The 26,642-nt window shown below is 40.3% G+C and overlaps 1 protein-coding gene and 1 long non-coding RNA gene across 2 annotated transcripts; both read right to left on the bottom strand.

The window, feature by feature from the left end:
• Positions 1-2,466: 2,466 nt before the first annotated feature.
• LOC125884248 (uncharacterized) lies at positions 2,467-4,845 on the bottom strand. Its single transcript, XR_007448675.1, has 3 exons — positions 4,706-4,845; positions 3,812-3,986; positions 2,467-3,640 (listed from the first exon to the last, which is right to left on the bottom strand). It is a non-coding gene; the product is annotated as an uncharacterized LOC125884248 (long non-coding RNA).
• An 8,778-nt stretch (positions 4,846-13,623) lies between these two features.
• LOC125883366 (uncharacterized) lies at positions 13,624-26,622 on the bottom strand. The gene is made up of 16 exons (XM_049567575.1): positions 26,537-26,622; positions 23,576-23,816; positions 23,296-23,387; positions 23,093-23,162; positions 22,918-23,006; positions 22,731-22,815; positions 22,463-22,551; positions 22,286-22,370; positions 20,515-20,600; positions 19,477-19,611; positions 18,732-18,827; positions 18,558-18,661; positions 17,276-17,384; positions 16,904-17,048; positions 16,801-16,827; positions 13,624-15,174 (listed from the first exon to the last, which is right to left on the bottom strand). Exons 1-16 carry the CDS (start codon positions 26,609-26,611, stop codon positions 14,630-14,632), a joined length of 2,073 nt encoding a protein of 690 aa, XP_049423532.1. The 5' UTR covers positions 26,612-26,622; the 3' UTR covers positions 13,624-14,629.
• Positions 26,623-26,642: the final 20 nt, after the last annotated feature.

The following is a 26,642-nucleotide window of genomic DNA, read 5'->3' as shown; positions in this document are numbered from 1 at the left end:
CTCCAGGCCAGCCATCTTTATTGTCATTATTGATGACAGGGTTCCATCCAGAGCCAGGCTGTTCCTGGTTTTAGTCTCTCTCTCTGCATCTGCATTGGAGTGGGGTAACACCAGGACCAGCTTTGCAATGGTGGCAAGCCTCATGAACAGACTTAACCCTGTCGCCTATGAAGAATGAACCAAGAACACAGTGGAAAAAAAAATCTCACATTCCTTTGAAAGATGAGTAAAGGTTGATAATTAATTTTGTCTAAAACAAAACAGCACCTACTGTATATGATGCTTTATATATACATAACAAATTATCCTAATTTGTATATACTACTATATATACAGTAATTACTACAATACAATAATAAAGCAGCATAGAGGAATGGTTTTGTATAGATAAAACAGACAAAATTAATTAGGCATCAACCTACAGTATACTTTTACAGCTGCATTGAAACCTCAAAATATGTACAAAGCTCTCGAAATGCCTTTAAATGATCTCACAACACACAAAAAACAAATATACGAATGTTACTTAAAGTTTAAGAGCATAAACATTTAACATACATACCTGAAAAGAGCGGGGGAAATCAATCTTCTTCTCCTTCTTCTTCTTCTGAGTGCAATTCCGGTGTCAACTGGGCCATTGCTTCAGCGTGAGAAATCGGGGGTGTGGCGTGAGAGCATGTGAAGCCAATCAAATGCATGTGTCTCACAGACAATGCATGAGTGTTGGCAGCCCTGCAAGTACATAAATCAGCTTCATTATAACTTGCAGCATTCACAGGCAAACACTTGTCTTATCTGGACACATTTTCCCCACAAATACAACATGCTAACGTTATTAGCACAAGCCTATGGTATTTTACATTGTATAAATTAGCCTAGCAGCTAGCAGACTTTTCCTCTGCTCATATAAAACCAGGGACAACAGCAACATTTAACAAAGGTAACATTACAAAATTCGGCTCCATTACAACTCACAGGGTTCACTGACAAAACAACTGTCTGATACTAAACATGTTTTCCAAACAGATACATGCTAACGTAACTAGCACACACACACACACACACACACACACACCCCTTTATTTTTATTCTTTTTTTTATTTAATTTTTTACATTGTATAAATTAGCCTAGCGAGGAGCAGAGTTTTCCTCTGCTCATATGAAGCCAGGATAAATCACACACAAGACTTAAAATGCTGTTTTTGTGGAGGCTTTATTGTCTTCAATGTATTGTTTCTCATCTGTGAAATTAAAGTAAATAAAAGCTTCGTTTCCACTGAGGGAAATGGTTTCAGCTTACAAAAATAAACAGGTCTGCATTGATGCAACTTGTACTGTAGGTACATTACTGGGGAGGTGCATGTCAGCCTACACCATAGGTACAGCGTCGATTCAACACAGAGGTATAAATTCTGCCTTACTTCTCCTAGCTGCTGCTGTTACCTGAAGATGATTCAACTTTTCTTTAGCTCGAATGCTATTCTCTCCTGTTTGTTGGTCTAAGTCATTGTGGGAGACCTCAGACATTGCAACCATTTGGAATGTTATCACTGAATTAAATAGGCATTATTACTGGTTTATCAGTGTCATAGACACAGGTTAGCAGGGTCTGGCTAACCCCTTCTAGTAGGTTCAGAATGCAGTTATCAACCCGTTTGGCATTTTGAGCAGATTCGGTTTTTCTTTCACTTCTATGAGGTTTAGGCGCTGATACTGTGGTCATGTTTAGAAAATACATCACTGTTCGGTTTAAAATAAGTGTTTCTTACTGATGCGTCAAATGTCATGTAGTTAAAATTCTAGTAGTTAAAATTAGTTTGGTTTCACACGGGACACAAATCCCAGTCTCCTGGCTAAAAGTCCTGTGTGTGTTTGACCCATCCACCACCCTGACCACCTATGTATGCAGACTCTCACTCTTTATCCTAAGTCATGTCAACTGAGTTCTGCCATCACTGTATATCAATAAACACGAACATTTCATGAGCTGATAACGGCCTTCTGAACCTACTTGTCGGTGTAGCAGGACCCTTTGAGGCTGATAACCACCAATAACCCCCTTTCAGTCAAGTGATAACATCTGACCCAGGTGTTTCAACTACATGCAAGACAACATTAGTCTGTCCAGTTATTCTTGGTGCCTCCAAAATAAGCTACACATATTCTAATCAGTTGTATCCAAAGATGGTGGTCCGGTATAAAGTATGTACATTGTTTTAGGCCGTAACTCTTTTGCATTGTCTGAACATTCAACAACCCAAACAGAGCCAGTTTTAGTGTGAGTTGTTATTCTTCAACAAAATCAGGTATTTGATATTCCATCCTTTTTAAGTTATTTTGTCTTTTCAGACTCCAGGCATTTTAGTCTTTACCTGCTGGATACTCGACAGTGTTTTTCAGTGAGCTTCTGATTTTCTCTACCATACATAAATATGCCATAAACCAAAGCAATGAACTAAAAGATGATTGAATGATGCAGCTGTAAGCCATTTATTTGATAATAAACAAAAGCAAAACAAACAGGATTTAATGCAGCTTCACAACAGATCCTGTTATGGAGAGAGTGCATGGATACATTTATATATGTAGAGAACAGAGGGACAATATGAATCGACCTCATCATGGAAAAGGATACACAACAGTTTAACATAGGTGTAGATTTTGACAGGTGACATGTGTCCATTAATATTTAAACCATGTGCATTTGCCACTAAAACACTGAAGTGGCAGAGGACTTTTACTTTGACAAAGGGCATTTACACCAACCTCAGGTGGACACTGACGTTGTTAGACGTTGATATTTGGTTGACTTTAGGTTGTGACGTCAGGTGAAAATTTAATGTCAGGACAATTTCACGTAGAATTCTGAGGATAGATGACAATATTTTGTTGGTTTGGTTTTAAGGTTGTTAAGTAACCAAAATCCAACGTCTTCTAAAAGTCTCATGCTAACGTCATCTTGACGTAGAATAACGAAATTTAGTCATGAGGCCATAATGTTAATGTCCACACAACGTGAAATTCTAAAGTCACGAGACATTTCAGATATCGTCAACCAGTTATTCAAACCAAAATTTAACATCTATGCAACGTAAGTGTCCAACGTCTTTCTGATGTCATACTGATGTCAGCTGGGAATAAATGATACAAAAAATGTGCCTACATTTGGCACATTTTTCATATGTTAATTTATTTTTTTAATGTAAGCAAAGAAGGCTTCAATTAGGTAAACTTGACAACAGTTTTAGATTTCAGGGCAATGCTCAGCATGGCAAGTGAGATTTAATCTCTTACCCATCTAAAACTTTGCTAAGCAGCATGCTGGTTTTATCTGCAGCGTTGAGCCCATGAGTTTGGCTTGATGCATGTGGCCCTCGCAAAATGGGTGGGAAGGCAACGGCGTCCAACCAAATCACAAGCCACAACCACAAATCTCCATCTTTTCCTGATCCTTCTAACTCTGCATCTGCAGTCGACTTTGAGCTCATACACCACGAATCTTGAGGAACTCGTACATAGGTCATTACCATTGAAAACGCGGCGTCCAGAGCCATTACAGGTCTGTCTAAGTCGCAGATGATCTCTGCTCTCGATGAAGGTCTGCCTACCCCTTCTGCAGAGTCCAGACTTCCTCAGGTACCTGTATAATGAGATCAATGTTTTACTGCAAAGTAAATGGCTTTGATAAAATACACAGTAAACACAGAACTTTAAAAATGTTGTTAAAGCTTGTGTGACTAATGTACATTAGTATGTAGATATAATTAGCGTCCATTTTACAATCAACTTATTGACTTAATGTTTAACTCACCGTCCCCAGGCACAGCGTGATCGTCTGTTGAAGCAGCCCAGAACCAAGTGTCTCCCAGCAAATCTGTTGTACGCATTGCTGTCAACTCTCTGCTGACATGGTCTGGGTCTGATACATCCATGAACAACGGAAAGGGTGAACACCAGGGCGAACAGCAGAGCGACTTTCATCTTGTCTAAAGTGGAAGAGACATTGAGCGTTTTGGAACAAGTTAATTTGATGTTCAATAACATTAATACACCAAAGTCATACATGCAGCATCTAAACTTTACACCAACCATTAATCAGTGTCAACACTGACTAAACTTTTTTTTTTTTTTTTTTAAGATGGTATTTTAATATTTTCACATGTATTTAAGAAAGGCTGTATTTGTAACAAAAAAAAGAAGAAAACAAAGCTATGTAGTTTTTAAAGTCATTTTATTTAATAAGTTATTAAACTATTTTATTTGCCTCGCATTTATTTGCAGTGTAATGTTCCCACACATATTTTCATCTGTACTGTTTCCACCAGGGGCGTAGCAGCAGATTCTGGGCCCTGTGCATAATCACTCTATTTTTTTTTTCTTCAAACTTAAGTCTCTATTATGCAAATTATAATTTTGGTATGAAAGTAATTACTTGGAAATAAAAAATTTCAAACAATTTTTCATTTTAAGCTGTGTTAAACCTAAATAATAATAATAATAACAATTATTATTGTTAAATAAATATAATAATAATAATAATAACAATTATTATTATTATTATTATTATTATTGTTGTTGTTTTGTTGTTGTTGTTAAATAAATAATTTAATAATAATAATGATAATAATAATAATAATAATAATAATAATAATAATAATAATAAATGATGATAAAACTTTTTTTTTGTTCGCAATGAGGTTCTCACCTGCTCTGATCAGCCGGTCTCTGTACTGTAAATGTTGCTGTGTTAGTCTGGAGGAAATCAATATCAGCTGATGTTGATGCCTCTGACAGAAGTCCAGAAATCTCCCTTTTTAAACCTCCTCTCGTCTCACTGACCATCTGATCACAACCAATCATTTTAACCCAAAGCAAAAAAACATAACCACAGCCACTTGAAATACTGCAAATGTACTTTTCACCATATGTGTGTATGGTATGTGTTTGTATGTGTCAACAAACCAAATGTTACGTGTATTCCTGTGAATAAGGAAGTCCACTTTCCTTTCCTTCCCTTCCATGAGGGGTTCTTCCAAGGAAGTCCACTTTCCTTGGAAGAACCCCTCATGTAAGACTGGGATGTCTGGATGGGTTAATGTTGGTCACAGGTAATGCAAGAAAATGCTGAGGGTCTTGAGTTCATGCAAAATACTGCACGTGACCTGAAATCCAGTCATTAAAACAAATACAGCCTTACACCCAGCAAAAATTGGTGCACAGCACAGCGCAACTGTCATTGCTGATTTCAATACCGACAGTTTATTTTCATGCCCATGTTGTTTAAGTAGACTTGTGCCCAACTGTGCGCCCATTGGCGTTTAGGTCTTAAAAATCAGGGGGTAGTCAGACACATTGTTGGTGTATTGCTATTTTGAGGCAAGAGAAAGTGACTGCACCACTGACCAACAAAAGCCTGGTGTTAAGTCAGAATGGTGCAGTATTTTCCTACCAATTAAAGGGCGCATTATTCAGATAGTAAGATGCGCCTACATAGGTGAGTTCACAGCGGACTTTTGTCGGGTCCATACTTGATGTGGAAGCACCGTGAAGTGCACTGAATTTTCCTGGAGCGCTCCCTGCCTGCTTTCGTAGCCCATGTTAACCGATTGGACTGATCATACTGGACAAAGCGTGGCGCTGAGCACCTTAGCTGGCTCACCATCTGCAGCAATAGTGAGAGACGAGCAGAGTCACACTCCCCCACACATTATCAGATGGAGACAGAGCTCTTCATGTGATTTAATAGAGCAGAGAGCAGATTCTCTTAGTGACTGCCGCAGAGAAACGGCCAGGTGACTGCTGACAGGCTGCTGCATGACAACAAATCAGGCACTTCCGCGTCCAGTGTGAACCCAGTGTAACGCTCTGTGTGTTACATACGTAAGGATGTATGGATCGGTTGCAGATGGGTAACATAATACATCATTCATGTAGAAAATATTACATTCTCCGAAATGTAAACATAGCAGAGAGCAGAGCAGAGCTGCAAAGTGGCTCTCTGACTCTCCATTAGGAGAGACGCTATGAAAGTAACATATCGTCATTGATAATTTCAGAGGCTAAAACTTAAAGTGACAGAGGAAACAGAACCATATAACTATAGTTTTTAGTTTTCCTGCCCGACAGATTCAGATAGGTCTGTTGGGCCGGCCAGCTGATAAATGACACGTCAGCAACACGTCGGATGACACTTCTGAGGAAGAGTCACAGTCAAAACTGTCAAGCAGGTAAAAGAAACATCTCCTACACTTTGTCTGACAATAAGAAAACACTGAACAGGTTTAAAAAGACGACAATGAAACTGCTCAAAATGCCAACAGGCATTTAATGGGTTGATAACCGCATTCTGAACCTACTAGCCGGACCCTGCTAGCCTGCATCTATGACACTGATAACCAGTAGTAATGTCTATTTAATGCAGTGGTAACATTCGAAATGGGTGCCATGACTCAGTGCTCGCATGTTTTTCTTTCAGCATCTGGCTAGAATGCATCTCAAACCACCTAATATCCATCTGTCTTCAATGCATCTTTGGTGCAAGACAGACTTTTTTTGAGACTGAATATCTGATCTCAAGATGCCTCTCTACCAAGGTCTATCAAATAACTAAAGGTAAATGGGGTGAGACCATATTGTCTTGAGCTGGATCATGAAGACCGACATTTTTAGGCTACTCTTGGGGTAAATAAAATGAACCCTCAAATACTCCACATGCTCATTTTCTCCACAATGTTGTCGATACAAACAGTGTCCCTGAAGTTAAAGGTGTAAATATTAGGAGTGACTGGCTCACTATTGTGCCACTAAACTCTGACCTGAAGGGACAGTAAAAAGGAACTGCTGAGCTGCTGTTGATGCAACTTCACTGTAACGCTGTTGCATCACTGCAAACTGTTGCAACTGAGTGAAAATGCATTTTTTAAACTTCCTCCACTGTTGCCTCACAAACCAAAAGGTAAGAGTACAGTATGTCACGTAGGAAACAAGCAAGCACTCTCAAAATAAATCCCCTAGAAAGGTGCACGGCCAAAAACAGCGACAAAGGCAAAAATGCCAGCACTCACAAATGTCCTTTTGGTAAATTTAATAAACCAACTTGGGTGGCAGTACCAGAAACACAGACTTTGACAGAAAGTCTTCTTCAGTATGTGAATGTGAATGTCATAGTGAATGTACTGAATTCTAAATGTGAGTTATTGCATTTGGGAAGAAGGTACAGAGTACCACGATGCAGGTAAAACAGCTACAAAAACTTGTTTATTCTGTTGTTGATCAAATTGATTAATGAGGAGTGTGTCTGATGTATGTATTATGTATTTAATTTGATGCACTGAGGTAACTGGGTGACTATGTGTTGTAATGTGTGCATTTTATGTTGGTGACTATGTTGATTGTATGTATGTGTATGCTGACCCCTAGCTCCAAGGAGACCAATAAATTAAATTAATCTGAATCTGAATACAGGTAATAATTACCCGAGTAAATATATTTACACAGGTGTAACAAATTACAATAATGATGGCTGCATTTTACGTAGCTATTTCAGTTTCACAGCTCTGAACATGCTGGCCTATATTGTTGTTGCTGTTATTTACATCTGTGTGCTTCCTGCTATGACAAGTTGAAAAGTCACCATGCCATCCATTTCCTAATTTATTACCACTCACAACAACCTTGTATAATCTGTTTTGGTTAGTTCATAGTATGTCTGTCTGTCAGTTTTTCTGTGAACAACACAAACACGAATGGCTGAACTGACATTAAAATTTTTGACAATTCAAACTCTCAAATCCTCTGTTTATATTTCTTTGTGCCCCTGGTTTATTAAATTTACCAAAAGGACATTTGTGAGTGCTGGCATTTTTCCCTTTGAAGAGTACAGTATGTATAATATGAGGCTCCAAAGATATTACCTTTTGAACAGTGGCGATTGCTCTAAGACTGCAAGGGAAGCTCAGCTTCTCCTAAAATGTCAAAAAATAAGTGGTCAAATATATACTGTTGTATTTACATTTCATTGACTAAATATGCGCTAGAACGCGTTCAACTTTTGTTCAGAATCAGCTACTTATCACAGGTCACTGACGCGACTTGCTTCTCATTCGTTCCCGCAGCGTCACAGTGCATTAAACAGTGTTGAAGCTCAGCATCCAAAGACTTCAATGGGGAAGCATAGAGTGGGTTGTTCCACTGCAGCGAAACTAGACAGTCATTCAATAAATGTTCGGTTTTGTCCTGCCCATCGGACGCTCAGCGTCTCTGGGGGTCTATGGGGCAGTGAGCTGGCCTCGGCTGGCCTGGATGCTGGGCTTCTGCATGATGATTGGATGATCTGTCTGAGGCTGAATCCCTTTTTGATTGACAGCGAAATGAGCGAATCAGCGATCTTGAAATATAAACCACCACCGGAGCATTTTTCAAGTTTCATTCCGTTGTTCCGAGTTGATCTGGAGACTTTTCCAATCCTCTTAGTGACTTTTTCTTTGTTAAAAATGACTAGCGACAAATCTAGCATCTTTTTCTGGTGTTATTGGAGACTGTACTCGTGTTTGGAGACTCTGACTTCTGTCGCTCTGCAGTTACTGTCCCCAACGAGCAGCGGGTGCTGCTGTCAGCCCCTCCACCATCCCAAAGCACTCACAGGCGGTCACACTCGCTTTGCGCAGCAGCCCCAGAGGGTAGAATTTACGTATAAATAAACGGACACATTTTATGACGTAGGCTGAAAATGAGCTTCCCCTCCTTGAAAGACCAGCAGCCGCCACTACTTTTGAACTGTACAAAAACAATATGCAGTATAGCTACAAAAGTCATAGCCCTGTTTGTTCATGTCCCTGTTTGTGGCGCAAAGACCAGTTTGTGTGGAAAACAACATGCCATGCCAAATCAGGGTGAGCTCCACTGCAGCCCGGAGGGTTAGCTAAACCAGAAGCTATCTGGCTGACCTGATGGGACAGTGAAAGTTGAAGCAGACATGCTGTTGACACATCACTGCAACACTATTACATCTCTCCAGACTGGGCTCACTAACCACAGATTTCCAAACTCAGAACAAAAATGCACTTTTTAAACTTCCTCAGTGTTGTTGTACAGTGTTTGTGGATGAATGTACAGTATGAACAATGAGTGCGTTTACTTTGACAGTTTAATTCCCTTTTCATTCGGAATGAAAGTTCATTCCTATTAAAGTGATCTTGTAAACACCTAATTCGGAATGAAAATAGCCAATGCCAATGCGATTGAAAATTCATTATGATGTAAGGGGCTGTAAGGGAATGAAAGAATTTCTCGCACTTGTATATGCTCATTCCTCTTTAAGTTCATTCCGGTCTTTCTGCACATGCTCGTTTCCTTGTCATGACATATATAGCATGCATAGCAACGGGCTGAGATAAAGCAGTCAGACTCGTTGCACTCACCGGTTTCCATTTGCCACAGCACGGTCTTCTACCTCCCTTCTCCTCCTCAACAGACGAAGCACTAGCAGAACAAGGTTGTTGTCGTACTGCTGCTTCAAGAATATAAGCAAAACAAGCCCGAAAAAGCCACTAAGAACGTCACATCTTGTTATCCTGAGCAAGGACTACAGTGTTTTCTTCCAGTAAAGGTAAACACGTAACATCCGCCCCGCGCCCTATCCAATCAGAAACCCTCCCTGCCCCAAACCTTGTGTGGACCCGGATAAAGGCGATTAAACTGATCTTCCATGTAAACTACCTGGAAAAACTTTAATTCCAAATGATTTCATTCAGATTTATTTAATTTTGAATGAGAAGCCATCATGTAACCGCACCCAATGTGAAGGGCTATAATCCTGAATTTAACAGTCCTTTATTCACTGAGGCTCCAAACATGTTTCCGTTTGATGAACTGTACAAACACAATATGATATGTTACCTGTTTGAAGCACCCAAAGTTAAGGTGGAAGGAGGTGAATATGTTTCATAGAATATTTTAGGACTCTGCCTCCCACCTTGGGGGTCTGGATTTTCAAGATAAATCTGAGGGATGGCAAGATGATTGAAACGTTTTGCCAGAATTTGGAGTGCTTTTCAACAAGCTATGCCAGCGTGGTTGGCACCAATGGATGCCTTGAGTTGTTAGCTTAAAAAATAAGCACACCACAGCGTCTTAAGCCCCGTTTCCACCAAACACTTTGGGTATGGTACCTTTGGAACCAAAAGTAACCCTTCAGATGTGGTACCTAGACCCTAGTGTTTCCACCGCAAACAGTACCCTTAAATGTGGGCTCACTGCTCCGTCCAGCACTCACTGTATTTCTCTATTACCGGTGACACAGATGGAAGTCTGCACCTTGTTTATCATCCACAGAACGAGTTTGCACGCTGACATTTTCAGAACAAAATAGAACAGGCTGCAGTGAGAGTCTCTCTGGATGAGATATTTAAGAATAGCTGGATTGTGTATTAAGTCCTTCTCAGGCAAGCTCAGGGGTTTAGTGTTGCTGGAGCCCACAGGAACAACGCTCCACAGCACTTTTTTTTCCTTTGGGTGAGAATTGGGATATACACCGCTCACGTAACACTGTCGAAAATTATAATATAAATTACTAAAAGTGTGTCAAAAACTAAAGTAATGGTCAAAATTGTCATATTGAATTCAAAGTGTGTTGATTGAGTCACGTCATCAACTCATGCATGGACTAACATTACAAGTTAACGTTCAACCTTAAAAGTTGCCGGCAGTCGGCCTGGTAAATTGTTATTTTTTAACTCAGACTCCAGCTGCTACAAGAGGCAGCAAAACATCCTTTCAATTTATAGTAAGTCTACAAACAAAACTCCATGGTATGAACAGTGGTTACACGAGCCTCAAAACCAGCCACAACTCTGGTCAGTAGCGGATGGTCACTCTGCTCTATCAACAGACTGCAGTGTTCACAGCTCCACCTTTTAGTACCAGATCTGTGTGCTAGGTATTCCAACAGAGGGGGGACCAAAAATGGGGACGGTACAGATGGTTCCATTGGTACCATCCACAACTTTACACAGTGGAGATGGAAGAAAAGTGTACCGCACTGAGCTGTACTGTATCGTACTGCTTTGTGTAAATGGAGCTTCAATGACAGTAATGTTGGCCTCCAATTATTTTTGTTGATATCTTCTACCCACAAACACTGTACAACAACATTGAGGAAGTTTAAAAAGTGCATTTTCATCCTGAGTTTGGAAATCTGCTAAGTGGTTAGTAAGTCCAGTCTGGAGTGATGCAAAAATGTTAGTGATGTGTCAACAGTATGGCGGCTTCAACTTTCACTGTCCCATCATGTCAGCCTGACAGATTCTAGTTTACCTAACCCTCAGGGCTGCAGTGGAGCTCACCCTGAAAACAAAGACGGACTGCATCAGAGTAGTGATCTGGATGAAATGCATATACAGATATATAGAGCAACTGGTGGACAGATGGCTAGTAACAAGGTGGGAAGTTCCAAGAAAATGCAGGACGAAGGGCAATAGACAGTGTCTCAAGCTGAAGGGGGGAAAGGGAGACAGTACGTGTCATTGTGGCTCAACAAACAACTTTAAACATTTTTATTCGTTTATTTTCAACAAACCCATGATTAATATAGGTGAAAAGTTCTGTTCATATAATCTCACTTTGTAATAAAACATATTGTAACAGTGAACTGGCATATTTAGTTTTTGTTGGTTTTATATTGTATTATTACGTAACCAAATCCAACGTCTTCCAAACAACGTATGCTAACGTCATCTTGAAGTAGAATAATGTTTAGTCGTAAACTATGGAGACCAAAACCCATAGGGTCTCATTCACGAAACATGAGCAGAACGAATGCGTGTGTAAGCTGTTCGCACATGGAAATGTACGTGCATTTCGGCATTCATCAATATGTTAGTGGCTCCGATCTTTTTGTAGGTACTAACAACCTACACCTTTTTCTGACTGCTCGTAGTGCTTGTGTAAATGAGATATTGCACATAAAAGCTGCTTGTCATTATCAGAAATTACATTAATTTGTATTGTGCTCTGTCATGTTCACAATACACAGATGCCTTTGAAACATGTCAGCTAAACATTACAAGAGATTAGAAATATGACACACTTAGTTAAATTAGTTGGCATTTAGCAGATTTAAGATTCAGATTAGGGTTCTTAAAAACGTGAACGAGTTATTTAAATTGACTTAATAGAAAATTTTAAAATGCTGTTCTCTGAATTAATCAACATTTAATTAATAAACATTATTTCAGATTGAGTTTTAGTTTAATAAGACCTGTGGACGTGGGGAAGCAGTTCGGCATGTCTCCGCTCACACCGGGCAGCTGGTGAACCTGAATCTGGCAGAGGGTTGGAGGGAGACGGTGTGGTTTTACACCACACTATCTTACTTGTTGTTAAACTTAACGCTGGGTTATTGCCCACATTAGACTGCCTGTATTAAGATGTGTAATAGTGCTTTGATTTCACAACAGAGACAAAGAATGCCGAGGCTCAGGGCAGACAGAACAGAACTGACAAACTGGGAAGAGCCTCCTGTAGCTGTTGCATTTTTTTGTGTACTTGTGCCTTTTTGCATCAAGTTTCATGTTGACTCATTTTCGTTTAACGTTTTGGATGATTCTTACAACAGATGACACAGGATTAATGGCACCCGTTACCTCCTTCCAGGCCTTTGATTTACCTGTCCCTGTCACAGCACTACTAACAAGAAATAAAATGTTTTTCTCAGCCGTATTTCACCTAAAATAACAACTTCAGTGTCAGCTTCCATAGTGATTATCACCTCCATATATGGTGCTCACTGGCTATTAATGAGCGGGGTGTATGCTAAGTGCTGACAAGCAGTAGCGCGCTGTCAGTTTACGATTGATTGCCATTAATGAATCTAAGTACCAAGTTTTTTTATGTGCAAATCTGCTCACAGATTTTCATGAATGAGACCCTATGTCTGCAAACATTCTGCAGACATCATAGTATTAACATCCACATAACATGAAATTCTAACATCATTAGACATTTAAAATATCAAACCCAAAAAAACCCCACAAAATAGTAAAAAATTACCCACTAACCATCTACAAAAATAAAATCCTGTTTTACATTAATGCATTCGTAGAATAATCTGACATAGTATATAATAATGAAACAGACAGAGGGGACAATTTTCTGCACTGAGAGCTTTGACTTTTAATCCTTTAAGGGTATGTTCCTGATTATAATTATTAATTTTACTACAGTAATATTTATAATGCAGGGCTTTTATTTATGACAGTAGATTTTCCACAGTGTAGTATTTCAGCTTTACTACAATGCGGAACTTTATCATTCCTTATTTGTCAATATTTTAGACAAGGAAATGCATTTTCTTGTTTTCTAAACATTTTGACTTCATTTTTCAAGCTGCCAGCAATCTTGTAAATTAAGAAATATATAGCACATAAAATAAAAAACAGAAAAATAAAAACACATCTTCATTAATGTATAAATGGGAATGTCTGATTTAGGAAGGAAAACCTGGACAGACAATTTTCTGCACTGAGAGCTTTGACTTTTAATCCTTTAAGGGTATGTTCCTGATTATAATTATTAATTTTACTACAGTAATATTTATAATGCAGGGCTTTTATTTATGACAGTGCATTTGGATGTTAGGCCTTTGTTTCGACAGCCCAGAGGCTCGAAGCCCCACTAGTCTGAAAAATTGCGCGCTGGATCAAAAGCCTGTTATACCAAAAACAAATGCCCATTGCCTTGAAGTCCAGTTTCTATGAAATTATACACTCCCTGCACTAAGTTAACGTTTCTCAGTGGCGTTTGAGCCACCAGTCCTGGGTGTTTTTGCCAACCCTTTGCTGTGTTTCTCGGCGGCAACTGAGCCACTGATCCCGCGTATTTTTGCCGACCTTCCGCAGCGTTTACCCACAGCATTTGAGCCCCACCAGTGATGGCAGTGTTGGCTGCCAGAATCCATCCAGCTGATTTGGCCCGTTTCTGAGGCCTCATTCATGCCGAGTCTCAGCCGAGTCGAGCAACCGGACCTGGCCCAGCTAATTTCATCCAGCCTGCTGACTTCAGGCCTATTCCGGGCCAGGTCATTTTGGCTGCCTGGGCCCGACCCCAGGTGTTTTTGCTTTTGTTTTTACTGGCCCCCTTGCTTGTTTTTTCAGTTCATTTTAGCCACTGACCTTGGGTGTTATTGCTGACCTTTTGTGGTGTTTCCCAGCAGCATTTGAGCCCCGGTCCCGGGTATTTTTCACTGACCTTTTCCAGCAACTTTTGTGCCACCAAACGTGGGTATTTAAAGAAAAACGCGATCTTTTAACTAGTATAACGAAGTGGTTTTTGTGCCTAAACCGAACCACACATTAACCACAGCCTTGTCGACAAATGTAACTTATCGTGATCTACAGAAACGCATAATGCAAATATTTTTTTCTGCTGATTAGGTGGTCTTGCTGCAGGGAGTGTGTATTTTCTGAGAAACAGGACTTCTGACCAATTGGTGTTTGCTTGTGGGATAACAGGCTGCCAGAGAAATGAGCTTTCAGTCCATTTTTCAGACTAGTGGGGCTTTGGAATTTTGGGTTGTCAGAACAATGACTTCTGACTTTCAGTGCACCAGTAATTCATGCACTTCCTTTAACCACTACTGCTTGTTTACAGCAGAGATCACCAGAGGATGAGAGTTTTTCTCATTTTGTTTAAGATGAGGGCTGAAATATGGACAAATCACATCATCAAATGAACACTCAGTAAATGAATAGATGTGAGATCGAGCTGTAACATCATAGAAGGACACGAGACCTTCCTCGTAGTCAACGAACACCCCGACCTTCTGAGGTTTCGCCGTCAGGGAGAGGCTGACAGGTGGAGCTGTCAGGGCTGCGTACTTATCATCTTCATAGTGTACGGTGACCCAGTAGCCGTTATCTGGCTTCAGCGAGAGCTTCCCCTTGCGGTTCGCGTCGCGTCTTGCCACACCCAGGTCCCACCCGGTCTTGTTGCTGACCTCCACCTCCCAGTATGACCTCCCAGACGTCAACCTGTTGAGCCCCAGGATGCTGCTGTGCATGTCAAACCTCCGTGGATCATCAGGACCTTTCTGGCTCTTTCCTCCATCTCTCACTGTCTTCCCATCTTCAGAAAGAACAAGGCATTGGTGTGCAGAGGTTGCATCCAGCTTTACATCCACTGTAGTTGAAAAGAATAATGGAAATGATGATGCACTTCATATGGGTGACTAACTGTTATGTTGACATGTTTTACACTAAATTATGAAACTAAGAAATGGAGACTACACCATAAATTAGCAAATAAAAACTTATCGACATAGGGAGCGGGTCCTTGTCCATGGACTCTACCATGTGTCTACTGTAGCCCAGAACGGACAAACCAAACACTTCTTGTTTCTGCGTCAGCCACTGTAGTTTGCAGCCCCTCCAAGATAAGCCGAACAGCTTTAAAAAAACACTGATTTGTAATATAAAACTGCTTTATTCAGTGTTTTTACTTGTTTAAATCTCCAGGTCTGTTTGTATTGGAGAGGAGGAGACCTCTGTAGATAATTCGGCTCCTGGTAAAACCCTTCTGAACATCTGGATCTTAGGTTGTCAGAGAAAAGGTGAGCACACATAAGCAGGTTCTGGGCTACCGGCCTGCCACAGATGAGCCAAACTGCACAGGGTAAACATTGATTTTAAATGAGAAACTTCTAGAATCAGTGTTTCCATGTGTTTTAATCAACTGGTCTGCTTCTTTTGGAAAGGAAGAGACCTCTACAGATAATTCTAACCAGGAGACATTTGCGCTAGCTGCCACGATACCCCACACACTGCTCCTTTAAAACATCATTTCCATAGCACACAAATGCACACAAAATGAATGGCCTACTGGACTTTGTATTAGTTGTGAAACAATGCCAGAGCTTAGTAATACCACAAAGAAATTGCCAAATCTTCCTGTTCATCCTGTTTACACCACAAGTCTGTTTTTTTTTTCAAGTGTTCAAAAAGAATGCAATGTGCTTAGTGGGTTTTATGAGATGCACTCAACAAACAAATGCTGGTGCTCTTGCATTGAAAGGGGCCTGAATATCTGGAGTTTTGATTTTATAAAAAGCAGTCTATCAGTTATAGGGCTTCATAACAAAACAACAAAACATCTTCACAGGTCTCCCTCAGAGTAACAAATGAAGAGTCATCACCTGAGTCGTCTCCGTTTTCAGAAAGATCTTTGTTTACACTTACCCGTGTATATATACACAAGAGCATGCCAAACCTGTAGGTGGCAGTGTAACGAGAAGCTCAAGCCTTCCATGTATCCATTGTCACCATAGCAACATAGGTCGCACTTTTGACACAGGCGCAAGTTACGGTGCAATCTGTGACATCGGTTGCCTATAACTCCGTTTATCTCAGTTTATCTCAGTTTACATGCAAACGCGCAACCGGAGTTTTCCAAAATCTCCACTCTGGCCGGAGTTTTTAGAAAGACTCGTTTTCAGACGAGAAATCTCTGTTTGCGTGTAAACAAAGGGCACAAACGAAGGAAGATGTCTCTGTTTATCAAAATCACCGTGTACATGTAAACAGCCTCTAAGAGTGCCAAAATTACCACAGTACCCTGAACCCCCCTCAGACTGCTGAGGGTTAATGACGCACACCGGGGGACTCTCGTTAGCCTGTTCCAATGTGTGTTCACTGAATGCTAGGGAGGACTCTTGCCTTGCCTCTTGACTTTGAGAAACACCAAATGATTCATTCCCTAACCACCATGTATTCCTGTTTCAAAAGTTAAATAGATGTTCTGAGTACACACCTGCAAATGTGGGAATCCTCTTGAGCTCTGTGGAAAGAGAAATTATATTAAAACTCATGACTATGAATTAAACACCTTGATTAAATAAAGGTAGTTTACTCACCAACAGAGGAGAGTTTTTCCATTTTCTGTTGAATTAGTTTAATCATGTTTGATGTGGTAGTTCTTAGGCTACCGAAGGAGAATGAAGTGTCAACAGTGACATTTTTCCAGTCTCGAGGTTCATTCGGGCCTGATACAGGACAAACCTGTGTGTGTGTGTGTGTGTGTTGGAGGGACAAATGTCATATTCTCACTGTTAAATCATTTAAATGAATTAGAAACAAGTGGGAAAACACAGAATGGTTGAGCACACAACAATGAATGTTAGCTTCCCCTAGATCTGGATGTTGTTCTCAGATGCTGACATGCAGGAGAGTAGAAACATAATGACTTGCTCAAATATTAAAGAGGCCAAACGGCTCGGACGTCTCACCTGTGAGTCTGGGTTTTGGTCCAACTCATCGATTGCTTTTTTGAGCTTGTCAATCTCCTTTCGCAGCTTCTTTACCACCTCCTGTGCTTCTCTCTTCACTCTCTGTCTCCTAAACATGACACAGTAAATAGGCAGTCAGTTTTATTCACTGATGACCCCTTACTGTGATGGTGTTAAAGGGACAGTTCACCCTAAAATTCCTCTTCCCTGTAGTGCTAATTATCTGTCTACATTGTTTTGGTGTGAGTTGCCGAGTGTTGGAGTTGTCTGCCTTCTCTTGAATATAATGGAACAAGATGGCACTCGGCTTGTGGTATCACAGCAAAGAAGGAAGTGAGGACCTAGTCATGGATGAGAGGCTCATGCCTGTGACAGCGGGACATGTAAACATTAATGGTGTCCTCCTGTGCTGAGCTGTAATGTTAGCTAGCTCTGTGGCGCTAAGCAGTGATGGCCAAATGAAGCCTCATGAACCACTTTCTGACCCCACCAGATGGCACTCTTGGTTTAAAGATAAAGGCTGAAGGACTGGCAATGAAGTGTGCTTTCAAACCTTTGTTGAACAGACAGCGCCATCTGGTGGCTTCAGAAAATAAAGACAGTGGTTCATGAGGCCTCATTTGGCCATCACTAGCTAGGTGAGCTAGCAGTAGATGCACGCTTCCTTCTGTGCTGTGATGGTTGGTGGGTGGGTGTAGAGGAGTAAAAAGAAAATAGGTCCGACATGAAACTACTCACAACAAGGTCTCTGGATTAAGTCTTTCAGATGTATATTCTTGGCACCACAAGCTGAGTGCCATCTAGTTCCAATATATTCAAGAGCACGCAGACATCTCTACTGCAGTATCCTGCACAAGTCTGATTTGCGAGACCTGCTCCTACATCGACACCACAACATACACTCCTGCACCTACCCCACCATCTGCAGATACAACCAATTAGTTCCACAATCCGACTCGAACCATCAACACAAGATCTGCGACCTGACCTGAAGCCACTAATCCTATAATTACCAGGTAAAATACAATTGAATATATTCTTTTGTTAATTCAGAACCGAACCCAGTAATAAAATTAAGGACAAAACCACCTGCAAATCCACTTTTTGCAGGTAACCAATGTGATGCAGGACTCTGCTCTACGGCCGATAACTCCAGCAATTGGCAACTTACGCCAGAACAGCTGAGATTGATAAGTAGCACTACATGTTAGAGGAAAAATATTAATTTTGGGTTTGGGGCTGAGGTGTCCCTTGTTTATAATCTGAGCCACACATGACCGACCTCTCCTCCAGAGGTTGAAGGGCTTTCTGCCGAGCGTCCTCCACAACTCTCATCACCTCTGAAAACACGCTGTTGATCTCCAGCCATTCAGCATCCAAGTCCCCCTGAAAGGAGTAACAGTGTTAAAGAAATATCAATCAAAACTCAAGAAGTGAAAAATCTGTTGCAGCTCACCTTGCAGGCTTTTACAGATGATGTGACTTCGGCCAGCTTCTGCTCCCTGGTCTGAATTTTCTGCTGTAAATCAGCTTTTATCTTGTCTTGCCGTGCCTTCGATGAAGACAGAAAGTACACACATTGTAGTGACCACTTGCATAGTTTTAGTTGGCAACAAATTTGACCAACAGTAAGAAGCTAAGACGCTGTTAATTAGGAAGTGCTGAGGATGTTGGGAATTTATCATTGTTTTGTTGAAGGAGACTGGGACTTAACTGTCATCTCGTTCGAGGACATTGACAATTATTGTTGACAATGTTTAGTTTTTTTTACTGATCAGGTCCTACTGATCCCAAATAGCTTGGAGAAATTAAAAATGCATACCAAACAAAAGTTCGCATCTCAGGAGGATATGGAACCTGTGAACAATCCCATAACGGGCCCATTTTTCAGCCCATTGCCTACCCACATGGACCCCACATTACTGATGGCCAAATGAAGCCTCATGAACCACTTTCTTTATTTTCTGACTCCACCACATGGCGCTCTTGGTTTAAAGATAAAGGCTGAAGGACTGGCAATGAAGTGTGCTTTCAAACCTTTGTTGAACAGACAGTGCCATCTGGTGGCTTAAGAAAATAAAGACAGTGGTTCACGATGCCTCATTTAGCCATCACTAGCTGACAGGCATCCCTAGAGCCACACCACTAGATCTGGCTTAAATCTTTATTTACTTTATTTATTATAAAAAAAAGTTTGGTACCTTTTGTAGTTTCTGAGCCTCCCTTTCCCTCCTTTCCCTCTCCCTCTCCCTCTTCTTCTCCTTCTCTCTTTCCTTTGGTGGAACTGCTGTTTCCTGAGCAGTGGTGGTTGGAAGATCCCATGGCAGTTGGCCCACCTAAAGGATGAAAGTACTCAGTGCAAGCTGGACCACATATTATAATGACAGATCTAATTTATACAGTAGAACATCTCAGTCTGTGAAGTATCTATTCATGAAGCTACCTTTTTTAAATTGGTGCATGGTTACAAAAAATGAATTACTATAAGATTCTATGTTATAAAAATTATGATCACACTGTTTATGCGTGCTACTATTTTGTACAAGTCATACTGAATTGTTCCTGTTTTGTACTGCAACACTGCAACATTAGCAGACTCATCAGCTAAGGTTAAAGAAAGTTCAGCACTATATTTGTAAGAGGAAGACAGAGAAACCAGGGGTCGGAGACAGGTCGAAAGCATGTCATCTGGGGGTCAGTCTGGCAGGGTGTTTAGTAGGGATGGCCAAATGAGGCCTCATGAACCACTGTCTTTATTTTCTGAAGCCACCAGATGGCGCTGTCTGTTCAACAAAGGCTTGAAAGCACACTTCATTGCCAGTCCTTCAGCCTTTATCTTTGAACCAAGAGCGCCATCTGGTGGGGTCAGAAAATAAAGACAGTGGTTCACAAGGCTTCATTTGGCCATCACTAGTGTTTAGAGGAACTGAAACACCTGAACTCCAACACCCACTTATGCTGTATAAAAACTTGCAGTAGATGCTCCTCAGGGAGCCTTTTTTCTGTAACCTCATCTTATGTGTTGCATTGTGAAATGCTCCTTCTTGTACAAGAAAATAAATTCTGTTAAACTTGATATTTCGGCTCCGGTCTCTGTTGCTTTAAGGGTCATTACGAAGGAATTCTTTTGACATTCTATCCAACAATATAGAAACATGTGAACTGAAGAAGTTATCTATAACACTAAACTAGATTTGCTCTCCAGCAGGACATTAAAGCAAGCCGAATATCTGCTGTACCTGCACGTTGCTGGTGAAATCAAGCGCTCTGCGAGCATTGGTGGCAGTTTGATATGTTGTGCTGGAGTGCTCTGGAGTTTCAAACACTGTGGAGAAAGATGTTGGTCACCATCAAACAAAGCTGCTTTGAATGTTTTCTATACAACCCTGTCTCCTAGAAATGTTTGTATGTCACTAAACTGCCTTCTAAACCCATTTAATCCCATCGGTCATAACCTCAAAGCTCCCAAACAAAAGGTTAGTAAAGTTTGTTAACATAAAGACAGGACAGAAATGTTTGGTCCACTTTATCTTTAAGGTGTCTAGTATTGATATGCGCATTCGCAATTACTCATCTTTGTTCAGTGGGGTCACAGAATCAGTGAACATGTTGACGGCAACAATGGTGACCAGTGGGATAACACAGCGCATCTAGATGTACATGTACTTATACACATACAAAGTCCCTGTTCTACCTAACCTTCTACTCTTATTTTTTTGGTTCACTTTAGTGATTGTGATAGCGATGGGTCAGATATAGACTATAAGGGGGAGACAGGTCATTTGCCAGCCATGCTGTTGAATTCATATGCTGAACTTACGCAAACATATGATGACAGGAACAATTTTTATCAGTGATTATGACCTCCCCCCCCAGCCCGATCTCACTCCGAAGTTGTCAAATACCACCGTCTTGTCAGTGAGTTTTGCTCCTGACACCTGACACCAAAAGCCACCTTTTGCAGCGGCCAGACGTAACCTTTGGCATTGTTATAATATGCCACTGGTTGGCGTGACAGCACCTGTCAGGGCGGTATGATACAGTGCTGGACATGGTTGAAAATGCCGAAACTGTGCAGGTAATAACGTAATATAAAGAGCAGGAAAGTCCGTATAGGGTGGGTAGGAGGGGTGGTGGATGCGTCCAACAAACCTTGGACTTCAACCCATGAGTCGCATGTTCACTTTCCAAATGCCAAACAAAGATGGTTTTTTTCTAGACCTAAGCATGTGCTTTTTGATGTCCTGGTAATGGTAGCATCCTGGAACGTCAACAGCAGACGCAGAAGGATTCCTAGCACAAATACATATATACATATGATAGCATATAAGTAATTTGAATTTTATGTTAATTTGGTCAATAAATGGTCGATACAAGACATTATCCCAACGGTCACAGCTGTGACTGACCATAAAACACTTTTTCACCTACTTTTCCATGAAAATTTGAAAAAATACTGATTGGTTATTTCAAAGGGTTATCAGTAGTGATGGCCAAATGAAGCCTCACGAACAACTTTCTTTATTTTCAGACCCCACCAGATGGCGCTCTTGGTTTAAAGATAAAGGCTGAAGAACTTGCAATGAAGTGTGCTTTCAAACCTTTGTTGAACGGACAGCACCATCTGGTGGCTTCAGAAAATGAAGACAGTGGTTCATGAGGCCTCATTTGGCCTCACTGACAGATGATTTAGATAGTATTACGTCTGGGAAAAATTGGGGATAAAACAGGGAAATTACGTTTCTGTGGCAACAGTGTCACTGCCTGGATAATGTTCAGAGACAATGTTTCATTCAGGTAACGAAACACTACATTAATGTATCATGTAGGCTCCAGAGGGAGGTTGTTGGTGAGGATGGTGGGCATACAAAGTGCAGAACCTTGACACCAGAACCTAATATGCTCCACATTAAAATGTATTTCAAATTACATGTATTTAAACATCATTTTGAGGAGACAGGGTTGCTCTATATGTTCTAGTTCTGCATTAATTACAGTTATAGAGCATACGTGATTTCTGTGTTTCCTTCACTGTAACCTCTGTGGGTGCAGGACTCGCTTGGGAGCTGATCTGTGACACTGGCATCAGCGAAGGCTGTCAGAGAAAAGTGGAACATGAGATTATGCGGGTTTTACATTCAATATTGCCTTGACTTTTAAACAGTTTTTTAAAGAAATCTGTGGTACCTGTGCAGCGCTGGTGAAATCAAGTGCCGGGAGCGTGTTGTTTGAGTTTGAGGCCAGTGTTTGCACAGAGTGCTGTTGAGATGCCAGCACTGTAGGGAAAGAGCATGGATCACTGTTAGGCTAACCAGCAACATTTTGTCGATAAACAATATGCTCTACATTAAAATGTATTTACTGTTTAAAATTACATGCATTGAAACATCATTTCTGGGAGACAGGGCTGCTCTGTGTGTTCTAGTTCTGCATTAATTACAGTTATAGAGCATACGTGATTTGTGCGTTTCCTTCACTGTAACCTCTGTGGGTGCAGGACTCGCTTGGGTGCTGATCTGTGACACTGGCGTCAGCGAAGGCTGTCAGAGAAAAGTGGAACAAGAGATTATGCAGGTTTTACTCAACAAAAATTTCCTGACTCTCTCTCTTTTTTTTTTTTTTTTTACAGAAATCTGTGGTACCTGTGCAGCGCTGGTGAAATCAAGTGCCAGGAGTGCGTTGTTTGAGTTTGTGGCCGGTGTTTGCACAGAGTGCTGTTGAGAAGCCAGCACTGTAGGGAAAGAGCATGGGTCACTGTTAAACACAGCTGCATTGTGTTACTGCCAGTTATGAATGAAATGTAAATATGATGCATACAAAATGTGAACATTGCTGTGGCTTCTGTTGGAGTGATTTGGGAGGTGAAGTTTGGAGACACAGGCACATTCTGTCAGAGAGAGCGGAGGGAGACGAGATTTTACAGTGTGTTCCTGGCTGATATTAAATCCAACTTCATTTGTTACAAAAAAAACCTCTCCTTGTCAATGAAATGTGTAGCTGATATTTTTTCTTGACTGTACCTCCTTTCTGACTGGAGTGATCCAAGGAACTGGTGCGCTTTCTTTTTGACGAGATTCTTCCCTTTCATTTCTCCAGATGTTAAGTTCCCTATCTGAAAATAAGAACATGTTGTATTTAAAGCTGTGAAAAGTCAACCATTCAGCAGTTTGGAAAAGGGCAAAAATTTGGCCCTTGACTGTTACTGTTGCTCCTCTTGTTTCCACCATCTGATCATTTACAGCAGGTGAATTTGAGACACTTGTGATTAATATAGTGCGTAACTCAGTGTGTATTACTCACCAGGGTTGAGAGAGGAGCCGAAAATATTCCACAGCGGCTCTTCTACTTTGATTGGCGGTCCATTGAAGGTAAGGTTGCGAGTGTAACTGTTAAATCTGTATTGTTGACTCTCAGGGATACGCATTCCCTTTGGTGTACATCCCATCTTCCCTTGGTGAATTCTCAGGCCTTGGTAGGTGGTATGTTTGGACCAGCCACAGCAGCCGCAAACCTGGAGGCTCATGTTTGAAGTGTTGAGTATCTGTAGGATTGAAATGCGCATTTTTATCCATCGAAGATAGGATGTGTTCTTCAGTTAAAATAGAAAGTTGAAGCAACAAGAACTGCTTCCCAAATGTTCAGGATTCGGGAGTAATAATAGATTACTGGCATATAGATGTGTTCAGGGTGGGACTGTAATCAATCCTGTGAAGTTTGGGGCAGTGGAAACACTTAAGTTTGACGCCTTGCCAAGGTAAACCAGTTCAACGAAAACTCAAGCTTGTAATAACTTTTCGTCTTTAAGGTCTTTCAATGGGACACATTGACTTTGAAGTCGATTGGATAAAATCTCTACGAGGAGTTCGAGTGACCCCTACATGTAGGGGAAAGTAGTGATGGCCAAATGAAGCCACATGAACCACTTTCTTTATTTTCTGACCCCACCAGATGGCGCTCTTGGTTTAAAGATAAAGGCTGAAGGACTGGCAATGAAGTGCGCTTTCAAACCTTTGTTGAGCACACAGCGCCATCTTGTGGCTTCAGAGAATAAAGACAGTGGTTCATGAGGCCTCATTTGGTCATCACTGGGGGAAACTAGCTTCAGGGGCTCTTTCATTGAAATTTTGTAAGGGGCACTGCTGAGCACCCAAGCACGGAACCCCTAAGCTACTGTGACATGAGGCTTATTCCTACACTGACCAATAGTGTTATTTCTGTGCATTACTTAAAGCAAGGCAGTAATTATAATAATACAGGGGTGGACCTTGGTTTAAAGCATGGAATTATAGGTTTTGCAACAGAGAGAAATCTTCATTAGTGTCTACAGGAGATTTTAAGGTTCATTAGGAGCATCCTCTCAAACAGCTTAGCACTTCTAACATTTTCTCCTTTAGAAATAGAGTATACACATTTCTGAGTGCAAACACACTTTGATTTGACACCTGCCTGAAAGCTGAACTTTAAGGGAGAAAAATTTAGAAAAGAAATTCAAATTCAAATGGAAGACTTGAATAAGACTGTAGATCCACTACAGAATATCTAAGTCACTTTATCAGTTTCATTTCAGTGATGATTTGAAACCTAAATGTGTGGGGCTGAGATAAGACAATGATTAGTCGCCCTCTAGTGGTACTCTAGAGTAATTGTGCAGTATCAACTGTTTCCTGCTGCAAATTCCACACAGCATGACACAACCAGGAAACAATAAATGAATGAAATGATTGTTTACAGCAGGAAGTTAGGCGTCAGACTGCATCAGAAAACCTTGCCAGTGTCACTAAGAGGTGGTACTCTTGAAATGGGACTGAATCAAGAGCCCAACAGGGAAAGTTTAGCATCACAGTAACATGCCAATGTCTCAGTGTTGTGTTTTTATATACTGCTTGCTTTAGAGCTGTTTATTCTGTATTTTTGTTCTATGTTGTCTGTCTGTAACTTATGTTGCTGCCTGTCTCGGCCAGAACACTCTTGAAAAAAGCGATTTTTAATCTCAAGAGATTTTTCTGGTTAAAAAAGAAAAAAAGGTGGTGGGGGGCTTTTTTTCAAATAAAAATGGTATACAAATGACATAGATACAGCATATTTAAAATTATTTGTAAATCAGAATAAGCATTCAGCATAATGTTAAATTTTAATCTATGAGCATGTGTTTGTTTACATGACATAAATAAACATAGAATACAACAATACAATACAGTAGCATAAGATTTCATATGATAAAAATAGTTTAGCCTAATAATCAAAACAATAGCAATAATAGAAATAAATGAGAACATTTTTACTAACCTTATTTTTATTTTATTTATTTTTTGTAATTTTTATTATCATTATCATTATTTTATGATTTTATTATCATTATCAATATTATTTTACTATCATTACTTTTATTATGATTTTATAATCATCACCATTTTGTTTTTACTATCTATCATCATTTTTATTATCATTCTCAGTATTTTATTATCTTAACTTATTATTATTTTTATTATCATTGTCAGTATTTTTATTACCATTATCATTATTTTTAGTATCATCATTATTTTTATTATTATCATTATTATCATTTATTATTTTTATCTTTATTATTATTTTTTTTTATTAATATTATTGTCTTTTTTTTTTTTTTTTTTTTGGCTGGATGAAATTAAATCAATGAGAAAAATTATTCGGCATTCAACTTCAGACTAGTGTCAGTCAGCAGCTGCTTGTTTGTGTTGCATGTTTTCCAAACGGACTTTGACAATATTGACGAACTCAACAGGACTAGAAGGAAACAGCTTTCATCATGGAAAACTTTCACACCTCTCTGTCAGCAGGTAAATGACACCCTCCACCCACTCCCTACTATGTTTCGTGTGTTCTGTCCACACCCTGAAACCTGCGGTTTACCACACTCTGCTATTTGTATCACTGCCGTGCTGCTGCTCATGTCTCCTATCTGCAGCACTGTCGTGTCTAATGCGTTACAGTGACCACACACAGTTAATCTGAGGAGTTCCGTTCCGACAAAACATTTATGCTGAAATAATCTTACTAAGATCGCAGATTTCACGCCACAAGTTCAGTCAAATAACGTGCAATGACAGGATATACGCTACTATTAAAAAACAAAACAGTGCTGAAATAATAACGTCAAAAACTTTCAAATGTATGGACGATTTTTTCAATAATTTACATCTTCATTCTATAGGATCATATAAATCACTGAGCAAGTGCTTTTAAAGTGTAAATAACAACACAGCAGCAGCAGCAGCAGCTTACCTTGCACAGTGTCACCTCTCCGCTCCTCTGAGTGATCTGTCTCTCATTTCGCCTCTCCTCTCCCAATCTGTTCATCCCCGACTCTTTCAGTTTCGTTTCAGCCAAA

This window comes from Epinephelus fuscoguttatus, linkage group LG23, assembly GCF_011397635.1.
Source record: "Epinephelus fuscoguttatus linkage group LG23, E.fuscoguttatus.final_Chr_v1".
Classification (NCBI taxonomy): Eukaryota; Metazoa; Chordata; class Actinopteri; order Perciformes; family Serranidae; genus Epinephelus; species Epinephelus fuscoguttatus.
The sequence above is the reverse complement of the archived record's forward strand: the minus strand, read 5'-3'. Positions and strand labels throughout refer to the sequence as shown.